The sequence below is a fragment of the Prionailurus bengalensis genome, chromosome A2, assembly GCF_016509475.1.
Source record: "Prionailurus bengalensis isolate Pbe53 chromosome A2, Fcat_Pben_1.1_paternal_pri, whole genome shotgun sequence".
NCBI classification, from domain to species: Eukaryota; Metazoa; Chordata; class Mammalia; order Carnivora; family Felidae; genus Prionailurus; species Prionailurus bengalensis.
In genome coordinates this window covers 58,217,663-58,245,626 of record NC_057348.1, presented here as the reverse complement: position 1 = coordinate 58,245,626, position 27,964 = coordinate 58,217,663, and the positions used below count along the sequence as shown (strand labels likewise).

Genomic DNA, 27,964 nt, shown 5'->3' with positions numbered 1-27,964 from the left:
CCTCTTATGTTTTTTGATTCCCAGTCTTCCTTAGACTTCATGGAGAACTTCCTGAAATACTTCTCCCAGAATCCGTGGATTCTCAAACCTTTAAGTCTTTGCATATATGAAAATGTCTGTATGTTGTGATCACACTTCATTAATAGTTTAGTTGGGTATAAAATTCCAGGTTCAAAATAAACTTCCCTCAGAATTTGGGATGCATTTTCAATTTCCTTCCTGCAGTCTAGCATTATGAATTAGAAGCTTGATGATAATTTGATAATCTCTTTATTGTTACTTTATGTGTTCTTCTTCTGAGAGCTTTTAGAATCTTGTCTTGTTCCTTAGAATTCTGAAATGTCATGAGAATAAAGCTAGGTGTGAGTCTCTTATCATTCACCTCAATTATATATACTTTCAATGTAAAGACTCCTGCTGCCAGGTCTGGGAAATTTCTTCTTTGTTTGACTCTTTATGCTCTCTATTTTAAGGTTCTTGTCCGGAAATTGTATTAGATATTATACCTCTTGCACTGGTCATCTGTATCTTTTAACTTTTCTTTCTTGTCCTTTTACTTTTGCTTTGGAGACTTTTTCTTGACATTTTATTCCAACTACTCTATTGAATTTTTACATTTCAAGAATTTAATTTCAGTTTCTACAAATTTTTTATTTTTTAGAGATTACTTGATTTTATTATTTGTTCTCATTTTGGGGATACAATATCTTTGGGTCTCTCTGAGGTTCTAACTGGAATTTAAAAATTATCTTCAATTCCATGAATTTTCTTTGTTGTGTGTCCTTGCTGCTCCCATAGTTGTTTTGTCTCCTTAATTCTGTTGGGAAGAGACCCTCCCTCCACCACTATCTTTCCCTGTTGTTTGTCTTGGCTGAGGGGTTATCTGTTCGTTGGTCTCATCTGCTTTCCATGTTCCCAGAAATGTATCTAAATCTTTCAAAATTTAATCTGACAGTTGAAAAGCCATTCTCTGATTTGATAGACATTTTGGAGGAGGAGGCCCAGTTCGCCACTTTAAACTATTACCACCTCTCTCATGTCTAAAGAGTATTTTAAAACGGTCTTAGATATTTTTTATTTGTAACAAAATGGCAGCCAATAAAAGCTGCTACCTAGAAATACCTTCCAGTGTTTTAAAGGAATTTTTAACAGAACTGGCTCATGATTTTTATACGTCATTACCCTGAAGGGGCCTAGGCTTCACTGAAAAGCCAGAACAAGTCCTGCCATCCAGGAAGCCTCCTAAGTTCTGCACTTCAAGATGTGATTCCCAGGAATAGCAGTGAGGGTAAAAAGTCCCACTGTCACTGCCAACAGCGACCCTGTCAGTTCTGGGAGGCTCTGGGCTCAGCCGCTGGACTCTCTCGAGCTCTCCTGGCATCTTTTTTATTTCCCAGCCAAGGCCTACATCTCAGCAAAAGAGCACAGTTTAGGAACAATGGCCATGATCTCTGCATTTCATCTTTTCCTGTGATCAGAGGGTTCTCAGACATCATTCAATGGTTTTACCAAGAGGACCCCCATAACAACCCATTAGTAAAGAGATTTAAAGGGAAACTTTTTTTCTTTAACAAAGATTTAATTTAATTTAATTTAATTTAATTTAATTTAATTTAAGAGAGAGGGAGGGAGGGGTAGAGAGAGGGAGAGAGAGAATCCCAAGCAGTCTCTCTGCTGCCAGCACAGAGCTCCATGCAGGGCTCTAACTCATGAACCACGAGATCATGACCTGAACCAGAACCAAAAGTTAGATGCTTAACTGACTGGGCCACCCAAGTGCCCCTTTTTAAAAAAAATTAAAAAAAAAATTAAAGTTTATTTATTTTGATGGGGGAGGGAACCTTTTCTAATGGGTTGTCTGAGTCTTCTTGGTGAAATCTGCAGACAAGGAAACAAACCCATTATAAGAATGATAGAGAAGATGTTAACTTCTTGTCGTGGACTGTTAACGAGAGCTGTCTCCAAGGGGTGCGATCATACAAGCTATCTTTCTACTGTTCACATTCTTGTATTCATAGAATTTTAGTGGCAGATTTGTGTCATTTGTATCATCATGAAAGAAACAGGGACCAGCTTGGCCCTTGTCTCCTCCACAGTCTGCCCCCCAAACCCCCACCATCCAGCCTTGTTTCCCACTCCTTTCCAATATGACCGGTAGTCCAACTCCCCACTGTCCCCCTGTGGGTCTCATGGTTCCTTTCTATCATCTGCTCAGCGAACACTGAACACCTCAGTGATGGGTGATGAAACTAGCGAATGAGGTTTCTGTCTCTGTCCATAGACTACGTCTTTCCAGACTTGACGGAGAAGGCGGGTCCCATAGAAGACACCAGCCAGGGCCAGGAGGTGCCGAGCCCGCCCTCACCCTTGCCCAAGATGAACCTGGTGGAGCCACCCTGGCATATGGCTCCTGGAGAAGAGGAGGAGGACGAGGAGGACGAGGAGGAGGAGGAGGAGGAAAGGGAGAAGGAGGAGGTAGAGAAGGAAGAGGAAGAGGAAGAAGAGGAGGAGCTGCTGCCTGTGAACGGATCCCAAGAAGAAGCCCAAACTCAGGGCCATGGCTTTTCTCCCACCAGCGGCAGCAGGGTGCCAGGGGTTGCCAAGCACAGGCACGAAGAATCTGGGGAACAGGCCTCCTCGGGTGTGGAGGTGGGCAGCAGCATGGAGCCCAGCCTGTCACCGTCCGCAGTCACCCCGAGCACAGTGACCCCAGGGGGGCAGGACTTCGTCAGCCAGGAGACGGGGGGCACGACGCTGCCGGCCACGGGGCGTGGGGTGGAGTTTGGGGCTCCTCAGGAGGCAAGCGAGGAGGCCACCGTGGGAGCAGCGGGGTTGGCTGGCAAGCAAGCGGAGGTGCCGTCCTTAGCCTCGTTCCCTCAGACAGAAGCTCCCAGTGGGGTCGAGACCCCAGCTGAAGACCCCCTTTACCCTGGAGCCTCCGCCTCTCTCCCGCTGGCCCCCCGAGACGCGGAACTGACACCTGCCTCTGCCACCTTGGGGCAAGAAGACCTCAGCCAGCAGCCCCAGGAAGGACAGGCCACCGAAGCCCAGTCCAGAATACCCTGGGATTCTACTCAGGTAAAGTGAGGGCACTCGAGGGCCACGCGGCTGCACCTTTCTCTGAGAAGCCTGGTCATCCCCAGGTGCACAGGGGGGATGGGAGGGTGTGCCAGGCTGAGGTGGGCGGCCCCTCTCTGGCGGGACTTTTGGGATGCACACCCACACTTCCATGCAAAGGTAAAAAGCCTTGGGAGAGCTCAGCTCCCTCGGCCTGGCCTTGTTCAGTGCTACCGCTGGCCTTTCCCACTGCCTGACCTGTGCCCTCCACCCCCTCTCCGCACCCACCCCTGCTCTCCTCACCTCAACCGGCCCCAGCCCACACACCCAGGCCGGCTCCCTCCACTAGGCGGAAGGGGAGGGAGTCCCACTGTGTCAGGCCATGCATCAGGCCTACAGGCCTGTTTCCTGTTGGGCCGACAGAACACTAAACCCCTACGGGGTTGCCATCGAGAGTCTGTGGCTCTGGCAAGCCCTGTGCTGTCAGACCCCTCCTCTCGCTGAAGACATCCTCCGTGGGGTCCCTGGACACATCTGGGCTTGTGAGTCTTGGGCCGGAGTCTGGGCACGGCGCCTTGCAGAGGCTGTCAGCTCCCTCCAAGCTGCCGCAAACCTGTACCTGGCCTTCACCTTCCAGCATCTCAAAGAGTTTCTCTGGATGCCTTTCCTCGTGCCTTTGTAACCGTCACCCTTCTTTCTGTTTCCTTGCGCAGGTGATCTGCAAAGACTGGAGCAATCTGGCCGGGAAAAACTACATCATTCTGAACATGACAGAGAACATAGACTGTGTGAGTGCCGAGCTAGGCGGGGGCCGCAAGGAAGGATGGAGGCGGGCGGGCGCACGGGGGATGGGAGGGGGGCTTAGCCCGTCAGTCACGGGGGCCAGCCTAACCCAGGGGGTGAACCAGCACCCACCCATGTCTAAAAGAGGAGCGCCTGTATATTTTTAAGTTTCTAGAGGCTCTTTTATTCTCGCCCTACTCCGTTTTTAATTTCAGGGGGTTGTTTTGTTCACATGTGCAATGCCATATCTCCTGGAGGATATTGGAACTGTTTTTAAAAAGTTGCTTTCCTTATTTGTTACTGTTGGCCTTGGTTTTCTCACGTGTATTTGCTCCTCAGATGCCTGGTAGGTTTGTTCAGAGCTATTTAAGGAGGGCCATCAAAAAGCCAGTTGGAAGCTTTGAGCTTAGGATTGGGGTTTGCTAACTGTGGTTTCTCAGGAGGGTGGACTGGCTGGGCCATTTTATTAGACGATTTCTAATGTCAACATTTTTAGGTCCTTCCTCTTTGGGCAATTAGATTCTTTGAAAAAGGGACATCGGTCCTACTGGGAGCATAAAGGGCTAGTTGCCAGTGTTCTGAGAGCCAGGGTGGGGAGAGGGGTGGGTATCTCGGTGTCAGAACACATGTACATAGATAAATTCATTTACCCCCCCTGCTTTGCAGTGTGAGCCCCCTCCCTCATTGTGCCCCGTGACCTCTGGGTCAGAGAGCCTCTGTTTTAACCCTCTTTGAAGAATCAATTCCCAGTCTTCTGCCAGGGAGTGGGGACATTTGTCAGCTGTGCAGTGTTGGGGAGAGGAATTAGGGATCCAGCCACTTCTTAAACAGACTTTCAAACAGTTTTCCTATTTTTAGAATCACGTTCATCACCTCTTCCAAAGGTAACCAGCACTGCCTATTTGAGAACGTTTCAGTTGGGAGTTTGACAGTAGAAGTGTGACTGCTTCTCAGCTTGTCCCATTTTGGCTTAGGATTCAGCTCTTTGGGGCCTGCTAGACCAGGAGAATGTAGCTCCTCCGTAGGCCTCCGGGGCCAGACGCTCACACTCTTGTCTCCTTTTCAGTTTTGTTTTGTTCTTGTCTTTGTGGGTTGTTTTTTTCTTTTTAATGTTTACTTATTTTCGAGAGAGAGAGAGAGAGACAGAGCATGAGCAGGGAAGGAACAGAGAGAGAGAGGGAGACACAGAGTTGGAAGCAGGCCTCAGGCTCTTAGCTGTCAGCACAGAGCCTGACGCGGGGCTCGAACTCACGGACTGTGAGATCATGACCTGAGCCGAAGTCAGACATTTAACCAACTGAGCCACCCAGGCACCCCTTGTCATTGTGGTTTTTGACCTTTACTATCATTTAGTGGATTTAGGGGAGAAGGTAAAGTGTATGCGACGCGTGTGTTTATTAATTCAAGAGTGACCCATGAGGTTTTCTTTTTTCCCTTATAAGTAACGAACAAGTGGATTTTTAACACTGTCGATGTGTTTTGAGCTGTTGCAGTGGTGATTCTTACTGATGCCCGTCCCTGGCCATTGAGAGCCTCTTTGAGGTGGCTTCTTTTTGACCAACTGTTAGTGTTTGATAGTTTCCTGGTTTTCTGGTATAATACAATGTGCCAGGCTCATCTCGTACTTTCCCTCCCTAGACATGAAATCAACATTTCTCTAAGCCCTCATTCGTTTTATTGAAATACGGTACTTAGAGACCACAGTATGGGTACTTGAGGCCATTAAATTTTGTGTGTGCATATTTGAATAATAAAGTCTAAAGATAATGTCTCTCCTCTTTCCAAACAACACATACATATATAAAAATGCTTCCTTTTTTTTTTCAATATTTTTAAAGTTTTATTTATTTATTTTGAGAGAGACCGAGACAGCACAAGTGGGGAAGGGGCAGAGAGAGAGAGAATCCCAAGCAGACTCTGCTCTGTCTGCGCAGAAACTGATGCAGGGCTCGAACTCATGAAGCTGCAAGGTCATGACTTGAGCCGAAACCAAGAGTCGAATGCTTCACCGACTGAGCCAACTAGACTCCCCTATAAAAATGCTTTCATTCTGCTTTCCCTGTTTTTGCCTTGTTAGTCTTTCTCATTTAATCTCCACCTAATTAGCCATTCGTATTTTTTATGATGTGTTTTTTTCTAAGATTTTATTTTATTTTTTTAAGTCTGTTTATTTAGAGAGAGAGAGAGAGAGAGAGAGAGAGAGAGAGAGAGATTCCCAAGCAGGCTCCAACCTGTCAGCATGGAGCCCTACGCAGGGCTCAAACTCACGAACTGTGAGATCATGACCTGAGCCGAAACCAAGAGTCGAATGCTTCACCGACTGAGCCACCCAGGCACCCCAGTGATGGATTTTTTTATTGTGGTAAAAAAAAAAAAAATCTAACGTAAAATTTATCATCTTAACCATTTTTAGGGTACTGCGGTGTTAAGTACGTTACCACTGTTGTGAAACAGATCTCCAGAGTGTTTCATCGCGCAAAACTAAACTCTGTCCCCGTTAGCCACTCTCCCAGACCCCCAGCAACCACCACCCTACTTTCTGTCTCTAAGAAATTGACTAAGTGCATCTTATAAGTGGAATCATACAGTACTTGTCCTTCTGTGACTGGCTTGTTTCTCTCAGCAGAATGTTCTCAAGGTCCATTCATGTTGTAGCCTGTGTCAGAATTTCCTTCCTTTCTGAGTCTGAATAACATTCCATGGTATGTATAGACCACGTTTGGTTTATCCGTTCATCCGCCAGTGGATATTTGGGTAGCTCCCCCATCTTGGCTACTGTGAATAATGCCGCTGTGAACATGAATATACAAATATCTCTTTGAGACCCTGTTTTCAATGATTTGGGGTATATATATATATATATATACCCAGAAATGGAATTGCTGGATCATATGGTGACTCTATTTTTGATTTCTTAAGAAACCTTGGTACTGTCTTCCATAGTGACTGAACCATTTTACGTTCCCACCAGCAGTGGACAAATGTTCCAGTTTCTCCACATCGTCACCAACACTTGTTTTCTGTTTTGTTTTGTTTTTTTAAGTGTATTTATTTTGAGAGAGAGGGAGAGAGAGAGAGAGAACAAGAATGGGAGAGGGGCAGAGAGAGAGAGAGAGAGAGCACAGAGCACAGAGCCTGATGCAGGGTTCAAACTCATCAACCGTGAGATCATGACCTGAGCCGAAACCAAGAGTTGGATGCTCAACTGACTGAGCATCTGATGCTCAACTGACTCAGACCTTCCTGTTTTCTGTTTCTTTCTTTCTTTCTTTTTATTTTTTTGAATAGGGGCCATCCTTTTTTAAATTTTTTAACTGTTTATTTTTGAGAGAGAGAAAGAGCACAAGCAGGGGAGGAGCAGAGACAGGGGGAGATACAGAATCTGAAGTAGGCTCCAGGCTCCACACTGTCAGCACAGAGCCTGACACAGGGTTCGAACTCACCAACCATGAGATCATGACCTGAGCCGAAGTCAGATGCTTTACCGACTGAGCCACCCAGGCGCCCCTCAATAGTGGCCATCCTAATGGGTGTGAGGTAGAATTTCATTATGGGTTTGATTTTCATTTCTCTGACGATGACTGTTATTGAGCATTAGTCACTATTATTAACAGTGCTTGTTTGCTTTATCAATATATTTATTCGTTTCTTTGCTTGCACGTCTTTTCACATCCCCATTCCTTTCTTCTGAATTTAACCACCTTCTTCCTGAAATATACCCGTTAGCAGCTCTTTCTGCAAGGACATATCTCTATTGGCCTTCATTAGTGTGAGGAACGTCTTTAATTTTCTCCTGTTCTTTTTTTATAGCTTTTTATTTTGAGATAACCTCAGAAGACTTATACAAAGAAATCCCATGTATCTTTCAGCCAGATTCACCACCTCTTAACATTTTTTCAAACCATTTGAGAGTAAGTTGATGGCATTGTTGCCTTTTGTCCTTCCCTCTCGATACCTGAGTATGTGTGTCTTCAGAGCAAGTCTGGTCCTTCAGCTTACCACAGCACAACTATCAATCGGGGCGTTAACACTGACTGATGCACAAGTATAATTTGTAGACCTTTCTTAGATTTCACCAGGGGTCCAGGGTCTCACCCGGAACAAGGCATTGCATTTAGTTTTCATGTTTTAGTCTTTAATCTGGAATGAAACGTCAAGGGTTCAATGAAAAGTAATTGGAGTCATGCACGTAAAAATGATGGAGCTCTGCAGAGAACACATCCTGAGAAAAAGATAGGGAGGAAAGTGCTGACAGCCTCTCAGAGAAAGTCTTGCAAGGTAAAGCTTCAGTGTCAGGAATTTGATCCGCAAGATTGCGAAATAAGCAGTGTAGACATACAGCTTCTTTTACGTGACCTACAATATCACAGATGGTCCACGCAGAGGCAACTAGAAAGGAGCCTGTGGAGAAAAATCCAAGAGAGGAGCAGAAGGATGAAGTAGTAAACTGAGAGGTACGGTCTTTGGGTTCTGGAAGGCAAAAGAAAATCCTCGGTAGTGGTGCAGGGAACTGACCTGTTGCTCTGCACAACAGAAAGAAGCCTCGAGGCACCAGGACGAGAGGTGTTGGGGGGGGGTGGTACCAACCATCCTTCGGTGAGGGCCCTGAAAGAGCTCTTCAGCACAAAGGACTGGATCGCGAAGGCCTAGAGACAGAAACGGCTGGAGAGGAGTTGATCCTGCGTCTGAGTCCCCTGAGTTGCTGAGTGCACACCACGGACATACTTACTAGATGTTTCAGGCTGTCTTGTACTCTCTCTGCCCTACCCTGGAATTGGCCCTTTCTTCAGGGAGCCCTGGTTCCTTTTGAAGAGGAAAGGTATTCAGAAATAAGATCCGGGCTCCCAGTGTGCTCATGGCTACTGGGCTATCATTGCTTCTTGGCCTTTTTAGAGGCCCTGAGAGAGAATTATCTGTATTTTTTCTCTGTAGACACAGATATACATAATACATGTGCACATGTACATATGTGTTTACTTCTGTATTCACACATATTTACAGTGATAACTTCGATTGCTTACCGTCCCAATGTTCCAGTTCTAATCCAGGACCACTGGCTCTTCCCAGCCTTCTTCTGTTCCACAGAAGTATCTTCCTTCACCGACGGAAACCTCACTCCCAACGTCCCCAATGTACGTACTCATTTCTTCAGTTCTAGAATACACAAGCGGTTGCAGGATTTTTAACCCACGCTGATGCAAAAGCAAACCTGCTGATAAGTAAACTTCAGTGTCTGCTTGCAAGTTTCTTTGGTCTTTGGATGATTCCGAAATTAATTTAGTTTTTTTTCCCCCTTTTGGTGTAGTTATGCATTTGAAATATGATTAGGTTTCTTTGTTTCTGTTTGTATTCAATTTTGGATCCCCCATCCTTGTTGATTTAATTGTATTTTTGAGTATGTAAAGCATTAATGTGGTTCTAAACATCTAAGGGACACAAAAATGTATGCTTAGAGAAACCCCCCTCTCCCCCATTACCTCTTGCCTTCATTCCCACCCACTCCTTCTAGGTAACCAATCTCATTAGTTTCTGGTTATCCTTCCTCGGTTTCTTTTTATAGAAATAAACAGATAGATGTAGAATTTTTTCCATTTTTTCTTGCAGGGAAGGTAGCAGAGTATTTATATTTTTATTAGCTTGATAGGGCTGTCATAACAGAGTACTACACTGGATGGCTTAAACACATAAATTTATTCCTTCACTATTCTGGAGGCTGGAAGTCCAAGATTAAGGTGCTGGCAGGATTGGTTTCTCCTGAAGTCTCTCTACTTGGCTAGCAGATGGCCGTCTTCTCCCTGTGTTTTCACACAGTTTTCCCTCTGTGTGTGTCTGTGTCCTCAATCTCCTCCTCTTGTAAAGTCACTATCGGATTGGATAGGGCCACCCTAATGACCTCATTTTAACTTAATTACCTCTGGAAACACCCTGTCTCCAAACACAGTCACATTCTGAGGTACCGCGCATTAGGACTTCAACATATGAATTTATTGGGGGGGGGGCGGTGGACACAACTCAATCTATAACATTATTTTTTTGCATTTTACTTTTCTTGCTTAACAGTATATTCTGGAAACCACTTTATGTTAGCCCACGGAGATTATTCTCAATCATTTTATTTTTACAACTGAATAATACTCCGTTATGTATGTGTATTATAGATTATTCATTAAATTTCCCTTGTGTGGGCATCTGGGTGGTTTCCAGTATTCTGCAATTACTTACAAGGCTGCCTTGACTAACCTTGTATGTATTTTTGTGCTGTTGGGATGTATCTTCAGAATAAATTCCCAGAAGTGGGATTGCACATGCAGTTTGATACATATTACCAATTTCCCATTTCTCTCTCATTCTCGTTACAAGTTTATTGGGCCTTATTTTTCTGTCTACTACGTCTCTTAACACTTTCATGGTTTCTCTCTTTAAAATATCTCTGATGCATTCTTCTTTTTCCATTTTATTTATTTTGGAGAGAGTGAGAGCATGGCTGGGGAGAGGGACAGAGGGGGAGAGAGAGAGAGAATCCCAAGCTGGCTCCGTGTTTAGTGCAGAGCCCAGTGCGGGGCTCCATCCCATGACCTGAGCTGAAATCAAGAGTCAGACACCCAACCGACTTAGCCACCCTGGCGCCCCTCCCTGATGCATTCTGAGTGATTTCCTAGCTCTATCTTCCAAATTAATAACTCTCTTCCAGCAGTGTCTAATCTTCTGTTTGAGCCATCCATTGAATCTTTAATATAGATAACTGTTTTGTATGTTAAGAATTTCTCCTTGGTTCCAAATCCCTCCCTTTGTTCTTCATTTTGTTCCCTTCTTTCATTATGGCTTCTGTCCTTCATTTTCTGAATTATTGTAAGTATATTAATTTTGTTATTAATAATTATTTTCCTTTTGTTTTAGTAACACGGACGGCATCCTGGGATGTCGGTTCTGCTTGTGGCTTTGTATTTTACTTTCTTTCTGGGTCACCATTTATTATTGTGATCTCCTCTTCAACCCTGGGTTGTGAAAGAGTTCCAACAAAGTGGTTTCAGGGAGACTGTGGGAGTTCCAGGGGCCCCGGGTCAGCTTTCATCTTAGTTCTTGGCTTGGATCTTTATAACACAAAGAACTTCACATTTGGACTCCACACCCCGGTGAAGTACAAGTCTATTTTTTTTTTTAATGTTTTTTATTTATTTTTGAGAGAGACAGTGCATGAGTAAGTGAGGGGAGGGGCAGAGAGAGAGGGAGAGAGAGAATCTCAAGCAGGCTCCGCACTGTCATTGCAGAGCCCGACATGGGGTTCCATCTCACAAATGGTGACATCATGACCTGGGCCAAAGTCAGGAGTTGGAGGCTTAACCGACAGCCTCCCTGGCGCCTCAAGCCTGAGTGTTTAAGTGATCTTGGATGACCTTTTTCCCTTACTCATGGACACGGGCAGACACCCTGTACAGTTCCTCCAACTTGGGAATGTTTCTGAGTCCCCATTTCACCAAAAGCGTTGCTCTTTGGGGACTTCGGACTCCATCCTGGTGCTCTGCTCTAGTTCTTCATCTCACATGCGCCAAGAGCACGTGGACATTGAAAGCCAAGTGTCCAGGTCCAGGGTCCTCTATCTGGGCCCCAGACCCCCAGGAGTTGATGCTGTGGCTTCCGCACCTGCTCACTCTTCTGGCTTTGAGCGCCCTCTGTTTCTGCCGTGGTTTTTTCCAGCGTTTCTCTATGTTTGTAGCAAGGTGGGAGAGCAGGACGTTCATCAGTTCTGACTGCTGTGTTGCCACAAGTCAAAATGATCTGATGGCCAGGGCATGTGTCCCTTTCTGTTTGCTGTAAGGACCATACCAGTCATTTGGAGTTGCATATAGCTTTAGGGCATTGGAAATGGGTGCTTGGATGGTAGCAGAGGATCTGGAGTCTCTACTGTGGGAGAAATGGTGTGACGTACAGGAAGGACCATCCACCCAGGGGTCAGCAGGGAAGATAGCTTACACCCACATGTGTATTGCCCTTAAGAAAAGCTCTAATGCCTTACAGTATACATCCAGAAAAGTGCACAGATCATAAGTGTGCAGCTTGTTGGACTGTCACAAAGGGACCACGCTCACATAAACACCACCCACATCAAGACACAGAACATGATCAGCACTGCCAGAGCCCTTCTCATTCCCCCTTCCAGACGCTGTTCCCTCAAGGGGAACCGTTTTCTTGACTTGTAACCGTATGCTGGTTTTGCATGCTTTTGAACTGTATGTAAACAGAGTCATTCAGTTATTTTGTTTCTGGCTTTTTGCATTTTTGCAAAAACATTTTGTTTTTGATATTCATCTAGATTGCATGTAGGGAAGTTTGTTCCTTCGTGATTCTGTATAGTGTCCCATTGATGTATGTGTTCTAATGTTGCTGGGCCTTTGAGTAATTTCCAGCTTCGGGCTCTTGGGAATGTGCTGCTGTGGCTGCTCTTGGACACATATTTTGGGGAGCATTATGGACACAGTTCTCATGGTGGCATGGCAGGGGCACGGTGTGTATATATCCACCTTGAACAGAAGCTGTCCAACAGCCTCCCAAAGCGTTTGTACCCAGTTATACTGCCTCTAGCAGTATGTGCCAGGTCTGGTTCTTCCTTGTCTCTCTCAGCCTTGGCATTGTCTTCATTTTAGGCATTTCTCAAAGTGTGTAGGGTGCTGGTGTCACTTTGTGGTTTTAATTTGCATTTCCCTGATGAGTCACGAACTTGAGCACCTTTTCATATGTGTTTCGGCTGATTGCATCCGATTGGGTTATCTTGACATTTTCAAATTAATTTCTCCGAATTTATATAACCTGGATGTGAGATCTCTGTGAAGTGTGTGTGTATGTGTGTGTGTATATACGAGACATATATCTCATAAATATCTGTTACTATTCTGTGGGTGGCCTTTTTCCTCTCTTTTTTTATTAATTTTTTTAATGTTTATTTTTTGAGAGACAGAGTGTGAGCAGGGGAGAGACAGAGAGAGAGGAAGACAGACACAGAATCTGTGCTGAGCTGTCAGCACAGAGCCTGACGCAGAGCTCAAACTCACGAACCGTGAGATCATGACCTCAGCCGAAACCGGTTGCTTAACTGACTGAGCCACCCAGGCGCCCCACCTTTTTTCTCTCTTAATAGTACCTTCTGATAAACGGAAGTGGTTTTTTTAAAATTTTTTAAATGTTTAGTTATTTTTGAGAAAGGGACAGAGTGCGAGCAGGGGAGGGGCAGAGAGAAGGGGAGACACAGAATGCAAAGCAAGCTCCAGGCTCTGAGCTGTCAGCACAGAGCGTGACGCGGGCTCGAACCCACGAGCTGCAAGATCACGACCTGCGCCGCAGTCGGAAACTTAACCGATTGAGCCATCCAGGCGCCCACGGGAGCTCTTAATTTTTAAAAATTTGACCATAAGGGGTGCCTGGGGGGCTCAGTCGGTTAAGCGTCCGACTTCGACTCAGGTCACGATCTTGGGGTCCGTGAGTTCGAGCCCCGCGCCAGGCTCTGGGCTGCCGGCTCGGAGCCTGGGGCCTGCTTCGGATTCTGTGTCTCCCTCTCTCTCTGCCCCTCCTCCGTTCATGCTCTGTCTCTCTGTCTCAAAAAAAAAAAAAAAAAAATTGATCATAAAATCGTCCAACTTACCAATTTTCTCCTTCATGGTTAGTGTTTTCGGGTCCATTTTAGAAATCTTTGCCTCCTCGGAGGAAACGAAGATAGCTTTCTAGGTTTACTTGTAAAAGCTTTAGATCTGAAATCCATCTGGAATTGACTGTAGTGTGAAGTATGAGTCAGGGAATTTTTTTCTTGACACTGGGCTATCCAATTGTCCTCGCACCTGTGACAGAATAAGTACTTTCCTTTTAATCCTAACATTAAGCCCATCATGTTAGGACCAATGCTCACGTTTTCAGATGGGGAGGCTGAGGCTCAGAGAGGTTTAGTATTTTGCTAAAGGTCCCAGAGCTGGTGAATGGCAGAACCAGGATTTGAACCCAGATTTGTTTGATTCCAGATTCAGGGCTTTCTCTCTAAGCCAGTGACACTCAGTGCCTATCTACAAAATAAGTGGCACGAAATACATAGCCATCAGATGTTACCAGGACATCACAGGTCTGTGAGCTTAAGCCAGGCAGACATCTGGACACAGAAAACGTGGGACGTGCACATGTCGGGGATCATAGGCCTGTGGCAGGGGGGAGGCATTGCCCTGGTAGGAGTGTGTTCCTTTTGTAAGCAGGGAGGCTGCTGGGTTCAGTGCATGCATGCGACTGAGGCAGATGCAGGCGTGTACCCCATCCCCCCACGCGTGTGCACATGAACATGAGGACGGTAAGACCTGCTTGGGGAACAGGGCTTTCCCAGCAGCTCATGGCTAGCTCCGGATACCAGTTTTCTGCCAAGTTCGGAACTTTGGCTTTAACTTGGATTTCTGTTAGGCTGGTGAGTGCCAGGGCTTGGGCTTCCACCTGCCATTTGCCATGGTCACAAGGAACTCCAGTCCCCTTGGTGGCCTGTAGGGTAGGACGATGACCTGGGAGGCTCACTAGCTTGGGCTCTCATGGAAAGGCGATAGGAGCATCAGGGCCCCGTGGGAGTGGTGTGACGAGATGCCCGGCTCGAAGCTCTAAGGCAGGGCACTGGAGAGAGAGCGAACAGCTGGGAATACGGAAACCAGGTGCAGCAGCCCGTGATTTCCTGCGTCCCGGCAGGAGACGGCTGCTGGAGAGGAGCCTGGGTGAGGGAGGCGGCTACAGGGCCTGGAGGGGGGGGGCTTTTCCCTGATGGGGCGAGGTTGGCGGCTTGCGTGGGTTTCCGCCACTCAGTGAGCTCCCAGCCAGTGCCTGCCTCTCGTTTGTGGTTTTTAATTATGTAATTATATATACACGAGGTGAAGAAAATCTAAGCAGTACAAGAGAGTGTCAAATGCGAATGAAGTCTCCTTATATCCCTCCTCCTGCCCCTGGCCCTGTTTCCAGGAGTTACCATTTTAACCATGTCTGTTTTAGTTCCTTTGGTCACCGCTGCCTCCATAAGGGTGGTCAGACATCTTTCTCGACTCCCCAGCTTTGGGCCGTATCTCTGCAATGACAGGCAAGAGAGGAGCACGTTACCCCTCCCCACCACCCCCCCCCCGGGTTCCGTGGCTGCGTGGCCGTGCGCATCTTTGGTCCGTTGCACCCCTGACCCCCCCCCCCCGGTATATTCACCCCTCGCACTATACTCTTGAACCCCAGGCCTGACCAGCAGACTGCCCTAGGCCTTCACACACCACTCACAAGCTCCCCACAGTCCTTGTTCGTGCGAGCGTATCTGTTCCCAGGTCAGCTGTGAGTGTCCCTGGGCAGGCCCATGCCCTCCTCATATGAGAAGCCCAGGCTGGAAGGAGCTCCCAGATGCCTGCCGGAACCAGTGGGTGTGCGTCTACGTGTTCCCACAGTCTCGCCTGAAGGCCACGCTCACGGCCTCTCTAGCGGTCTCCGGAGCTACGAGAGCAGTCCCCTCTGGAGCAGCCAGATGGCCTTTCCCAGAGTTTGACCACCGGGAGGCTGGAGGCTGGGGGCTGGAATGGGGGCCGGGCCTGGAGGCGGGCCCCTCCCTCACTGAGCGTGGGGCTCTCTTTCCGTCCTTGTAGGAGGTGTTCCGGCAGCACCGGGGGCTGCAGCTCCTGGCCCTGGTGGAGGAGGTGCTGCCCCGCCACGGCAGTGGCCGCCACGGGGACTGGCACATCTCCCTGAGCAAGCCCAGCGAGAAGGAGCAGCACCTTCTAATGACCTTGGTGGGCGAGCAGGGTGAGAGGGGACAGCCCACGGAAGGGAGGGCCTAGGGGGGCAGCCCTACACCAGCACCATGTCCTGAGGGCCACGGGAGGTCTGCAGAACCACAGGCGAGTGCACGGACAGGGGCTTTGAACGTGGACCTCTGGGATAAGAGGATGTGGTAGTGGTTGGGCCCCCAGTGCAGGATTCAGGGAGTATTGACAAGCTGGAGTTGGAGAAGACGAGGGTGTGAAGTTTGGACCCAGAGGGGAAGAGGTGTGGTTTTAGCACGGGGGGGCGTACACTTAGTGGTAGGGGGCTGTGGAGGGGACACGTTCAGAACGCAGCGCTGGGGGGCTGTGGGAGTGACCGCCTGGTGTCACACCTGTCACATGGCGGTCATTCACTCAGTCCTTTTTAATGAGTCAGCCAGCAGGAAGCAAGCATAGGAGCACATGCACCATGAGGTCCACGTGTGGTCAAGAGCTGGGAAACAAGGTTCTGGAAGCTTAGGCCAGAGGCTGTCCCAGGGGGCTGGGGGTGCCTCAGTGGCCGGGGCTGTGCTGATGATGGTGTCTCCCCCCAGGGGTGGTGCCCACTCAAGACGTCCTTTCCATGCTGGGAGACATCCGCAGGAATCTGGTGGAGGTAAGAGGGCAGGGAGCCGCTCCCCTCCTGTTCTTTGAAGTTCTGGGAGCAGGGCTGGCTTCCCTGAGGGCAGGAGACAACCTGCACCGTGGTGCGAAGGAGCAGAAGACAGCCTCTTGCTCTGGGCAGCTCCTCCTTTTAGCTGTCCTCAGACGCCATTCCTGTGGGAGAGACGGAGTGCGTACACACGTGTGTGCACAACCGCACAGTTCACGAAACGGCCAGGGGCGGGAAGGGCCAGGAGCGGGTCGGGGGCAGGAGAGGACTCAGAGGGAAGGGGACCTCCGAGGGGGATCTGGACTGGTAAGTGGGCATTTCTGGGAAGATAGCAGGAGCAACACCATGTCTGGCCCAGGAACTGGGCAGAGGCCTTGTGGGCTGGGAGAGTGTGCCGCAGTCTCAGAAACCACAGGGGAAAGACAGGCATGAACACGGCCCGGAGGCCATCAGCCAGGAGCTCTCTGGTGGGGGAGGGCCTGCTGGGGAGTGGGCACGGGGCTCAGGCTTGGGCGACAGCCCTGCCATCTTGAGGGGCATCCCTGACCCCTGTGCGGTTGGCCAGCTACGTGGTCAGTCCTGGAGATGTGGGCTGGAGGGCAGGCTGGCCAACCTCTCCTCCTGCACCACCTGCTACCCCTGCGTCAGGCTGAGCAGAGCTGGGGCCTGTGGGAGGGGCAGGTCCCCTCGGTCCTCCTGGTCCTTGTACTTTTTATGAAGGGAAACACCTTGGGCTCCTCACCTCCTTTCTTCAGGACCATCACCATTCATCTCCATCCAAAGTACTTGTACTCACTGTGGAACCCAGTGACCTGGCATTAGTCTCCTTTTCCGAGGCTCTGCAGCATTTCATAGCTGTGAAAGATGACTTGGCCGTGACCATGGGCCCTGCCTCCCTATCTATCACATGCCAGGCGGAAAGGTGGTTGTGGTGATGGTTTTGGGTGTTTTTGATAAGCACACTGAGTGCTTACTAAGTGCTGGACTCCGCTGGGTTCTCTCACTTGGCCCTCACCGCCACCCCAGGCCTTGTCAGGATTAAATAAGGTACCTGTGGAGTACTGTAGGTGCTGTATGTGAGAGCTGTAGCCCAGAGAAGGGAGGTGGCCCACCTGAGAAGGCACAGCCACTACGCAACAGAGCCAGGCTTCAGACGAGGCCTGAATGATGTTAAGAGTCCAGGCCTTTAACCGTGAGGCTGTCCTCACTACCTGGATGGTTACCGAGGGCCTTTCCAGTTGTGAAGTTCTGGGTTCGTGAACACAGGGGGACTGGTGGAAGGAAACTTGGGCTGGCCTTGATCTTTTTTTTTCCCCACAAACTTCCTGCCTCTTCTCCCGGCCCCTGGGTGTTCTAGCTTTACTGGACACTGTTCAGACTGACTTGGCCAGAAGGCATGCTGTGTCTTTTTGGAAGTATATGAGTGGGAAAATTTAGCAGTGTCATTGGTGGGTGATTCTACTGAGAGAAACTGATGTTTGATAACTTCAAAAGCCAATGGAGAATAGTACTGTAACTAAGCAGGATGTTCACAGACACTCAGGAAGAGATGACAACCTTGCCTTAGGGAAGCCCAAAGCAGAAAGGGAGGTTCCCAGGTCTCTACACTGGGGGCTAGTAGACAGCACCCTCTCCCTGGCACCTGTCATCGGATGAGGATGGCATCTCCCCTTCCCTGCTTTCTGCCCAAGAGGCGGAGTTATGGAGAGAGTGCTTGCCTGGCCCGGTGTGGGCACAGCAACCTCAAGGGCCAAGAAGGCAGACCCGCCCAAGACAGCCTGCTCTGTGGCAGGGGTACTGGGCAGCTCAATGCCTGTGGTGACTACTCTTAACGGGCAAAGGGAGGAAGCTGGGAGCTGGTGATAGCCTGGGATGTAGGCTGTCCCCAGCATCCCAGTCTACACTGTCTATAGCCCATAATGGGCAGAATGATACCTGAACACCTCCATCCCCAAGGTGGAGACTGTTTCAGGGACCTGATTCCATAGTGGAGCCAAACTTCTGCCCCAGCAGGGACAGAGTCAGGGCAGAGCCATGGTGGCAATGTGAGGGAAGGCTGGGAATGGAGGCATGGGATCAAGAGGCTTGGGGCTGCTGTCAGGTGAACAGAGGGAGATAGGGCAGAGATAGGGCTAGATTCCCAGATGAGCACAGGTCCCCGCCTCCGAGGGGGCTTAGTCAGGATTATGCCAGCTCTTCTCAAAGCCTGTTTCCTGTGCCTGAGCCCTAACCCCACGGCCCTGTGGGAAGCCCTGGCACCCAGGACCTCAGCTGAGGAAGCTGACCCCTCCCACCCCCAGATTGGCATCCAGAACTACTCCACTACCAGCAGCTGCCAGGCCCGGGCCAGCCAGGTGCGCAGCGACTATGGGACGCTCTTTGTGGTGCTGGTGGTCATCGGTGCCATCTGTGTGATCATCATCGTGCTGGGCCTGCTCTATAACTGCTGGCAGCGGCGGCTGCCCAAGCTCAAACACGTGGTGAGCATGGGGTCAAGTTCAGCCAGATGGCTTGGGCTGGGGGCGGGGCCTGTGGTGGAGACTACCCCACAAGGTCAAGGTCGTCGTCCTCATATGCAGGTGGGGTGGCCGCGATTGTCCCGGGATGGGGTACTTCGAGTGAAGCTGCTTGTCTGGAGCCTGGCACCCAACCTGTCCCCCTCTGCAGGGAAGCAGCCCCGTGATAGGTGCTAGAGGTGCAGTGGGGGGCCATTGGGAGGGCTCAGATGACACCAGGGAGGCCACCGGTTGTTTAGTGCAAAGGATCTTTAGGAGTTTGGGGGACAGAACAGTAGGGAGCGGGCGTCTGTGGAGGGTCCGCTGGTGGTTGCCTGTGGAGGGTTTCACACACTAGGGAAGGAACCGCGAGTGAGGTGACTCGTTCAAGGTCACAGGCGGGTTGGGGCCTGGGCCACAGCGCTTGCCCAGCGTCCCTCTCCCGTCGCCACAGTCCCACGGCGAGGAGCTGCGCTTCGTAGAGAACGGCTGCCACGACAACCCCACGCTGGACGTGGCCAGCGACAGCCAGTCGGAGATGCAGGAGAAGCAGCCCAGCCTGAACGGCGGCGGGGCCGTCAACGGCCCGGGGGGCTGGAGCGCGCTCATGGGGGGCAAGCGAGACCCTGAGGACTCGGACGTGTTTGAGGAGGACACGCACCTGTGAGGGCGCCCTCCGGCAGCTCTGGCCCGCTGTGACCCCGCGGCCGTACCCTCGCCCCGTTGGGACTGCGCCGGGACGAGCTGGGCGGATCCGGAGCGGACAACCGCGCCTCCCCTCCCCTCCCGGCCCCGGCCGCTCTCCCGCAGCCCGGCCCTCGGTGCGGGGTCCTCCCGCTTCCCACAGACTCACGGAACAGTCTCGGCACAGCCCTCCCCACCCCCGTCTGGCGCCCCCAGGAGCCGGTCCCGGAACGGCCCCGCTTCCCCGGCCGCGCCCCGGGACCCCCATTAAAGCCGCCCGGAGACCACGCCGGGCCCAGCCCGTTTGCCTGCCGGACTCGTTCTTGCTCCGCGGCGGGGCGGGGCGGGGGCGGGGCGGGCGCGCAGGGGGCGGGGCGGCGCGGCCCAGGTCGGTCCTCCGGGCGCCAGGCGCCGCTGCGGAGCGGGGCGGGGTCGGCGTGTGTTTACATCCGGCCGGGGCGCGCTGCCGCCGCTGCCGCCGCCGCCGCCGCCTGAGGTCGTTCGGCCGGGGTCCGAGCCGCCCGCATCATGGACACCAGCGATCTCTTCGCCAGCTGCAGGAAGGGGGATGTGGGCCGAGTGCGGTGAGGACCCCGGCGCCCTGGGAGTGTGCGGGGGGTGGGGCGGGGCGCCCCCGGGGGCGTGCAGTGGACTGGCTCGGGACAGGCGCGCGCCCCTGTGCCGCCGCAGCCCTGGCGGCCGACCCTCAGCTGACTTACCCCCAAGAGGCAAAGCAGGGGGCCGCGGCAGCCTTCCGAACCGGGGCTGGGGACGGAGTGCTGGCGGTGATTTACTCCTTGGGGTCCCGGAGGGCTTCCTAGAGGAGAGGACTGCTACGCGGAGCTCCGGAGAAGTGGGCGGAGAGGAGGGGGTCGTCCTCTGAGCGCTCAGGACCCGGAGGTCAAATCCCGGGGGCGGGCCTGGGACTCCAGACGTGGCTCACCCCACAGAGCCGCTCTGGGCCTGGTACTCTGGGGACAATTAGGACCCAGAATCAACCTCTGATCCCGGAGATTCGGAAACTCCTAAAAGCGGTTAAAACAAATCTGGCACTGAAATCGCCATAAAGCAGGGAGTGAGGGGGTGCCTGGTTGGGATGTGAGACACATCTCTTAGCGGGCCCTTCCGTGTTCCCTAGTTCTGACCCACCACTAGCTCCCTTGGGTTAGTCCCAGGCTTGCTGACTCCCACGGTGTCCCTGGTCCCACCCCAGCATCAGGTTCACCTAGGAGTTAGCTGATATCCCCCAAAGCCAAGTGCAATTCAGAGCACGCCTGGTCCAACTTAGACATCTCCCCCAGGCTGCCTGACCTCAGTGATGGCTTCAGTCCATGATGACCCCCGTCACCTCTCACATCCCGTCAGCCACCATGTCTCCTGACTTCTGCCTTCTAGAATCTGGCCACTTCTCTTCATGCTTCCACACCACCAGGACACTTGCAGCAGCCTTCTCCTTGGCTTCCATACCTCCAGTCTCCTCTATCTAGGCTGCGGTCCCAAACAGCCAGAGGGCTGTGGCAGAACAGATGGCCCATTGCTGCCTCCTCACTCCCAAATGCCTTCAGGCCAGAGGTCCCTACTGCTCGCAGTCTCAGCATCTGCCTTAGGCGTTCACATATACACTCTCTACCTATGTTGGTCCCTTTGCTTCGAATGTCTTTCCTGCTCTGGTCTGCTTGTCATCTGCCCTCACCTAGGGGAGACTTCCCCCAGCCAAAAGTGATATCTTCTCTCTTTCCCAACTCCATGGGTCTCCTCTCCCAGACCATGAACTTGTCCTGACCCAGGTTTGACTTCCTCCCCGCCTAGGTACCTGCTGGAGCAGCGGGACGTGGAGGTGAATGTGCGGGACAAGTGGGACAGCACCCCCTTGTGAGTGCCGGGCGGGTGGGTGGTCAGGGCAGGTGGGGGGCGCCTTCAGTCCCGATAACTGCCTCCTGTACTCCTCTCCCTCCCTCAGGTACTACGCCTGCCTGTGTGGGCACGAGGAGCTAGTACTCTATCTTCTGGCCAATGGTGAGAGAAGGGGCCGGGGCTGTGTGCGTGTACGTGCGGTCTGCGTGTGTGCGGGGGCACAAAGGCATGGGTGTGCATTGGCCGATGCCCTCACGCCCTGTCCTTCCTTTACCCCTCCACATACCCAGTCAGCCAGTACTCTTGGTTCTACCTTCAGAACCTGTTTTCCTGTTTGCCCACTTCCCCATCTCCACTGCCACCGCCCAGCCGGGCTACAGCATCTCTCCCTGGCCGCAGAGCCAGCCTCCTCCAGTCACCCGCCACCCCTCTTGCCCCACCTACAGTCTGTTCTCCATATTGCAGCCTGGTCCATCTCGCAACAAGTCTAATAGGCTTAAAACTTCTCCAATGATTTCCCTTTGCGTTTAGCATGAAACTAGAATGCCTTGCCAGTCCACACAGCCTGTCGTCTTCCTCTGGCCACACCTACTTTGGCTCTCCTGTGGGCTCACTCTTCCACCCGCGCTGGCCTCTCTGGTGCTCCTACCTCAGGGTCTTTGTACTTGCTGTTCTTCCTACGTAAAGTGCCCTTTCCCAGATCTTTGCATGGCCGACTCCCTCCGCCATTCAGGTCACTGGATGTTGTCACTGACACGGTGACCTTCTGTGACCTCCCTGTGGGCAGGTGCAACCTCCATTATCTTTGTCTTGCTTTGGTTTTCTTCATAGCACCTGACATCATTTGTTAACCTGCTTTTTGTCCGTTGCCCCACTAGAGTGTCACTTCAGGCAGGACAGGGATTTGTATGTTTACGGCTGTGTCCCTGGTGCATAGAACAGGGGCAGTCCTGAGCCTGCCCTGTTTGTAGTCTGTGGTCCACGGAAGTACTTGCGTGCCTAGGCCCTGGCAGAGAGGATGCTCGCGTCAGAGGGGGCCCAGGGTCATTTGGGAGGGGCTGCAAGTTCCAGGGCTTGGCCCTACGTGTGGGAAGGTTGCGGGATGGGGGGGGGGGGGAGATTAGGATTTCCCCCAGACCCTGTCCCAGCTGCAGTGTTCAAATCCCTGACCTGCTGGCTGGCGGGGGCTGCTCCCAGGAGCCCGCTGCGAGGCCAACACCTTTGATGGGGAGCGCTGCCTCTATGGGGCGCTGAGCGACGCCATCCGCCGGGCCCTGCGCGATTACAAGCAGGTGACAGCCTCTTGCAGGAGGCGGGATTACTACGACGACTTCCTGCAGCGGTGAGATGGGGTGCAGGGCTGGCTCGTGTGTGGCGTGGGGTGGTCATGCGGGGCCGAGGGCTCTCCTGCAGGATGGGACGGGGGCTGCTGTGGTGAGACCGCGGGGAGGCATGTGCCGCACACCCCCTTTGCCTGTCCCTCCGCAGGCTTCTGGAACAAGGCATCCACAGCGATGTGATCTTTGTGGTGCACGGGAAGCCCTTCCGGGCACACCGCTGCGTCCTGGGTGCGCGCAGCACCTACTTTGCCAACATGCTGGACACCAAATGGAAGGGCAAGAGTGTCGTGGTCCTCCGACACCCACTGGTGCGTCCCTCCCGGGGGGCGGGGGACAGAGGGATGGCTGGTGGCTCGTGCTAGGGGGCCACCTCCGACCTTCCCTCCTGGCTGTGTCTACCTGCAGATCAACCCCGTGGCCTTTGGGGCCCTGCTGCAGTACCTGTACACAGGTGAGCCTCCGGGCCCCGTGGGGCCGGCAGGGAGGGGGTGTCTGTCCAGCAGCAGACCCAGCTGTGGCCTCAGGCCCACCCTTTACGTCCTGGTGCTTGTCCCCTGCGGTGTGGTGCTATTCCAGCTGCCTCCTGGGTGGGCTGGGAGGCGATGAGCCTGTGCGTCCGTTCAGGAAGCACCCTGCCCATAAACCGAGCCCTCTGCCACCCGTCCTGGGGTCTGTAGAACTCAGGCAGTGGCTCCCGATGGGAAAGCCGAGGCAGCCAGCAGACCCAGGAGTCCCAGCGTGGGGGACAGTGGACGGCCCCTCTCAGGCTCTGAGCCTCCTGCGCTGCACCCAGGTCGCCTGGACGTTGGTGTGGAGCATGTTAGTGACTGCGAGCGCCTGGCCAAGCAGTGCCAGCTGTGGGATCTGCTCAGCGACCTGGAGGCCAAGTGTGAGAAGGTGTCCGAGTTCGGTGCGTCCAGGCTTAGGGTCCGGGGCATTGGGCGGGAACTGGCAGGGTCAGTGGGCTCCCTGCAGCTGTGCTCTCCCCTCCACAGTGGCGTCCAAGCCAGGCACGTGCGTGAAGGTGCTGACCATCGAGCCCCCCCCAGCAGACCCCCGGCTTCGGGAGGACATGGCCCTGCTGGCCGACTGTGCCCTGCCCCCTGAGCTCCGCGTAAGTGCACGGCCGCCCGGGGCCGGGCCTGGTGCGCACGGAGCCGTGGTACACGAGCCCCATGCTTGGGTTCAGTCTTTGTGTGACCGGGGGCCAGTCACTTCCCTTTTCTGAGCCCAGGTTACCTTTGTCGCCCCTCCCCAAACCTGCAGATGGGGCAGCAGCCCACCCCGCCAGGACGGAGCTAAAGCAGGCTCTTGGCTGGGGCCGGCCACTCTCCCTTGTTGCCCCTGCTCTGATGGTGTCTTCTCTCCCATCCCCCAGGGCGACCTCGGGGAGCTGCCCTTCCCTTTCCCCGATGGTTTCAACAGCTGTCCTGACGTCTGCTTCCGGGTGGAAGGTTGCAGCTTTCTCTGCCACAAGGTGCCGTCCCTTCCCCCCAGCCCCCCAGCCCCTTGCCTTAAGTCTCCGGCCAGCTCTCTGGCCACAGACCCTGGCAGCGGCCCCTCCTGAGCCCAGCCTCCCCCAGGCCTTCTTCTGCGGCCGAAGCGACTACTTCCGGGCCCTGCTGGACGACCACTTCCGAGAGAACGAGGAGCTGGAGGCCTCAGGCGGCCTCCCGGCCATCACCCTACACGGCATCTCGCCTGACATCTTCACCCATGTTCTCTACTACATATACAGTGACCACACAGAGGTGCGGGGCTCGGGCGGGCTGCGTCTGCTGGGCTTGGGGGCGTGACAGTCAGGAATCAAGACAGGTCCACAGGCCGGGTCACCGTGGGCTGAAAGGAGTGCCTAGGTCCTGACTGACTCCGTGGGGCTGGTTTTCTGTGAGGCTGGAGACGGAGTGGGGGACATGTTTGGATTTTTCTTTCAGGCTGAGGGGGCCTTGGTAGGTTCTAGAACAGAAACGAGTGACAAGAGCTGTATCATGAGTCCGTGACACTTGGAACTTAGTATCAGCCTCCGGGGTCCCCGCCTTCTCTTCTCCAGAGGGAGGGTGGGTAGGGACAGTAACCCTGAGTTACCACAGCAGTGGGGAACCCTGAGGCTGTCCACTCCCAGGGGTCTGGATGTCTGTCCCCAGCTCTCTTGGTGCCTCTCCGGGTCTTCAGTTGCCCCAGAGCATCCCTAACATACGGGCAACATGAATAGCCGTAGATAGGGCCAGAAGTGTGTGTGTGTGTGTGTGTGTGTGTAAATGCCGTGTGCCAGGGGGTCTCAGTCCCAGCCGGTGAGCTCTCCCCTCCTGTGGAGCCGGGAGCTGGGGCAGAAGTGAGTGGGTGTGGCTGCGTTCCAGTAACACTTGGTTACAAAACACGGGGTGGGCCAGACCTGGTCCACAGCACCCAGGGTGTTGTTCCCCTCTGCATCTGGAGATTGGTGTGCAGGCCAGCTCACGTTTTAGGAGGAAGAGGAAGACTAGGCAAGCAGTGTCTTTGTCATAAGCCAGGTGGAGGCCACACACACACACACACACACACACGCACACACGCACGCACGCACGCTGGTTCTCATGTTGCCCTGGAGAGAACTTAGCGGCTGTGCTTGCCAACATGGCAGGCTGGGAAAGGTGGTCTCTGGGCAGGAGGAGGGCATGGGGGACAAGCTGGGCTGTGGCCTCAGCCCCTTGCTTGCTCGCCTCATGTAGCACCCCCATTCCTAAGCCCACCAGCCTCTCCACCTGAGTGCCCTCCCGGGCCTCCTTTCCTCCTGCCTCCTCAGCTTCATTTCTCCTGCGGCACAGCTCAGCTCTGTGGCCCCTGCCACCCAGGGTTCACCCTGTCCCATCCCCACCCCTCCTGAGCTTTGCGGCTGGCTCAAAGTGTGGACTTGGGCTCCAAACCTGGTTTGGCACTGGGTTAGCTGCTCGCAAGCTGTGTGATCTCGGGCTGGTTACTGAACTGCTCTGTGCCTCAGTTTCCCCCTTCTAGAAAGCAGGGATGCCCATAGTTGTTCTCTCTTAAGGTCTTGTGCAGGTGGATGTGTGTGTCGCAGGGAAAGTGCCTGGCCCAAGTAAGCAGTGTGCGTGGCCTGGGATGTGCTAGCAGAGGTCCTGCCCACTCTGTCTCCAGCCTGTTCCCTGTGACTGTCCAAAGTCTGGACCAGAACTGAGCACATGGTCTCTCCTAGCACAGGGTCCAGGTGTGGGTGGGAGAGAGCAGAGAAAGAGTTAACTCCATCACCCTTCATGTGGGTGCCTCCGTTTGGGTAGCACCTTCTGTTTTCCGACAACCTTTTGAGGCAGGCATGGTTGCACCTCCCAGAGAGGAAACTGAGGCACACAGAGATGAAGTAACTTGCCTGCAGTCCCACAGCTAGAATTCCACAGCACAGGTCTGTGATTCACAACCCCTAAGGCCCTGCCTGCCACCTAGCCTCCAGGCCTGCCTGAGGCACGGGACCCCAGGTCCTCCAGCCCTCTAGGCCCACGGATGCCTGCAGCGGTCTGGGCACCCCAAGGCATGGGTGGGAGCCCCTGCCCTGCCTGCATTCTCCGCTCTCTCCCTAACAGCTCCCAACCTTGCTGCCAGCCCCCCGAGTGGCCTCAGTGACCTCTGGGCACACCCTCCCTCACTCCTCCTTTCTCCGCAGCTGCCCCCGGAGGCGGCCTACGACGTGCTAAGCGTGGCCGACATGTACCTGTTGCCAGGCCTGAAGCGGCTGTGTGGCCGCAGCCTGGCCCAGCTGCTGGACGAGGACAGTGTGGTGGGTGTGTGGCGTGTGGCCAAGCTGTTTCGCTTGGCGCGCCTCGAGGACCAGTGCACCGAGTACATGGCCAAGGTCATTGAGAAGGTGGGCCTGTGGGAGCCGTGGTGGGCGGGGCGGGCTGCGGGCAGGCGGCTGGCGTCGCCCTGAGCTGGCCTGCCTGCAGCTGGTGGAGCGGGAGGACTTCGTGGAGGCCGTGCGGGAGGAGGCGGCGGCCGTGGCTGCCCGGCAGGAGACGGACTCCATCCCGCTGGTGGACGACATCCGCTTCCACGTGGCCAGCACGGTGCAGACCTACAGCGCCATCGAGGAGGCACAGCAGCGGCTGCGGGCGCTTGAGGACTTGCTGGTGTCCATCGGCCTGGACTGCTGACTGCCGGCTGGCGAGGGCCCCCTGTGGCGGCACGTGTGGGCGCACATGCACGTGCAGCTCTTCTTTCTGTTTCTTGGCCCCTCGGGGGTGTGGCGGGGGCAGAGGGGGCTCGGTGGGGTGCCCCTCCCCCCACAGGTCTGGGGGCCCCAGAGGAGGGTCAGGATGAGCCCCTTCCCCCAACACAAGCCAGCCCCCAAGGCCCTGGGGCTGGGCGCCACTCAGGGAAACCTGGGGTCGGGGTCTCTTAGGGCCTCCCTCCCCCAGACCTCCTCCCTCCCCCCGCTCTTCCGGCCGTGGCGTGTTTGCTTCCAGGCCAAGCCCAGCAAGCCGGCTTCTGCCTGGCGTGGAGTTGGCCCAGAGGAAGCAGGAGAGTCTGTGTGTGGCAATAAAGCTTGAATTCACCGTGGGAGCCCCAGCCTGTGTCGGTGGGGGATGGGGGGAGCCCAGGAGCAGGAGTTGGGGAGCACCAGGGAGGAGCTCTGCATGTGGACCCCCTCATCCAGGCTAGAAGGCCTGGGTGCCCAGCGAGGGCTCCTTGGGGGCCGGGGGCGCCTGCGTCTGTGGGTCTGAGTAGGCGGCCCTTCTCTGTGGGGGCCCTGAGATCTCACAGCCGGGCCCAGCCTCTCCAGTGGTCGCACTCCTCTCGGGCACAGCTTTCGCCTCGGGCTCCTCGTGGTGAGGTCTGACCCCAGGGTCCCGGGGGAGGTTTAGTGGGAAGGCTGATCGCCTGACCGCAGAGGCTGCTTCCCCCTGGACCGGGCAAGAGCGGCCTGTGCCCCAGACACTCCTAGCGCTCATTTATCGAGCATCCAAGTGGAAGGGGTGGGAGGAGGCCCAGGGACCCTACTCGCTGGCTGCCGGCTGCTGGCTGTGGGGAGCCTTGCGCCAGGAGGGGCTGAGGACGCACCTCTACCTCCCTCGACCCAGGGCCAGCCTCCTTCCTGGGGAGGCCTCCTGGCCTCTCCCACAGGGTCTGTGACATTATCAGGGATGTCAGAGGGGGCCTTCTCTGAATGCCCTGCAGGCTGTCCCCATGATCCCTTGGGCCCCGAGGACCAGGCAGTGAGCACCCTGAGGCCTGCCCCATTCTGCCCTGGGAGCAGGGGCAGGTGTCCTGGCCCTCCCTGCCCTTTGTGCCTCTTTACTCTTCACATTTCCAGAACTTCTGGGACTTTTTCTCTCTCCAGTGCATTTCATCCATTTTGGTGTGCCGTGTTGG

General features: G+C 53.7%; 2 protein-coding genes across 3 annotated transcripts in view; both read left to right on the top strand.

Moving 5' to 3' along the window:
• Nucleotides 1–19,713, top strand: part of PODXL2 (podocalyxin like 2) — a 39,890-nt gene extending 20,177 nt beyond the window's left edge. Inside the window, exons 3-8 of the mRNA XM_043588291.1 lie at nt 2,282–3,078; nt 3,771–3,845; nt 15,465–15,621; nt 16,175–16,236; nt 18,534–18,713; nt 19,183–19,713. Of these exons, the coding sequence (XP_043444226.1) occupies nt 2,282–3,078; nt 3,771–3,845; nt 15,465–15,621; nt 16,175–16,236; nt 18,534–18,713; nt 19,183–19,395 (1,484 nt within the window). The 3' untranslated portion in view covers nt 19,396–19,713. The remainder of the gene's footprint in view (nt 1–2,281; nt 3,079–3,770; nt 3,846–15,464; nt 15,622–16,174; nt 16,237–18,533; nt 18,714–19,182) is intronic.
• A 125-nt stretch (nt 19,714–19,838) lies between these two features.
• On the top strand, nt 19,839–27,147 carry ABTB1 (ankyrin repeat and BTB domain containing 1). Of its 2 annotated transcripts, none has more exons than XM_043588289.1 (12): nt 19,839–19,996; nt 21,222–21,284; nt 21,373–21,428; nt 22,464–22,608; nt 22,755–22,914; nt 23,012–23,057; nt 23,400–23,516; nt 23,602–23,720; nt 23,985–24,083; nt 24,190–24,357; nt 26,259–26,459; nt 26,539–27,147. In XM_043588289.1, the coding sequence occupies exons 1-12, from the start codon at nt 19,941–19,943 to the stop codon at nt 26,743–26,745; spliced, it is 1,437 nt and encodes a 478-aa protein (XP_043444224.1). In that variant the 5' UTR covers nt 19,839–19,940; the 3' UTR covers nt 26,746–27,147. The 2 variants fall into 2 exon arrangements, with proteins under 2 accessions (XP_043444224.1, XP_043444225.1); XM_043588290.1 differs by having other exon boundaries at nt 19,853–19,996; nt 21,222–21,249.
• Nucleotides 27,148–27,964: the final 817 nt, after the last annotated feature.

What these genes read in the sequence shown, in the direction of transcription:
- ABTB1 (XM_043588289.1), top strand. Translation starts at nt 19,941, where the DNA reads ATGGACACCAGCGATCTCTTCGCCAGCTGCAGGAAGGGGGATGTGGGC. An exon ending in ACTCTATCTTCTGGCCAATG is followed by an intron (nt 21,429 to 22,463) that starts GTGAGAGAAGGG and finishes GGCTGCTCCCAG; the next exon opens with GAGCCCGCTGCGAGGCCAAC. An exon ending in CCCTGCCCCCTGAGCTCCGC is followed by an intron (nt 23,721 to 23,984) that starts GTAAGTGCACGG and finishes CCCATCCCCCAG; the next exon opens with GGCGACCTCGGGGAGCTGCC.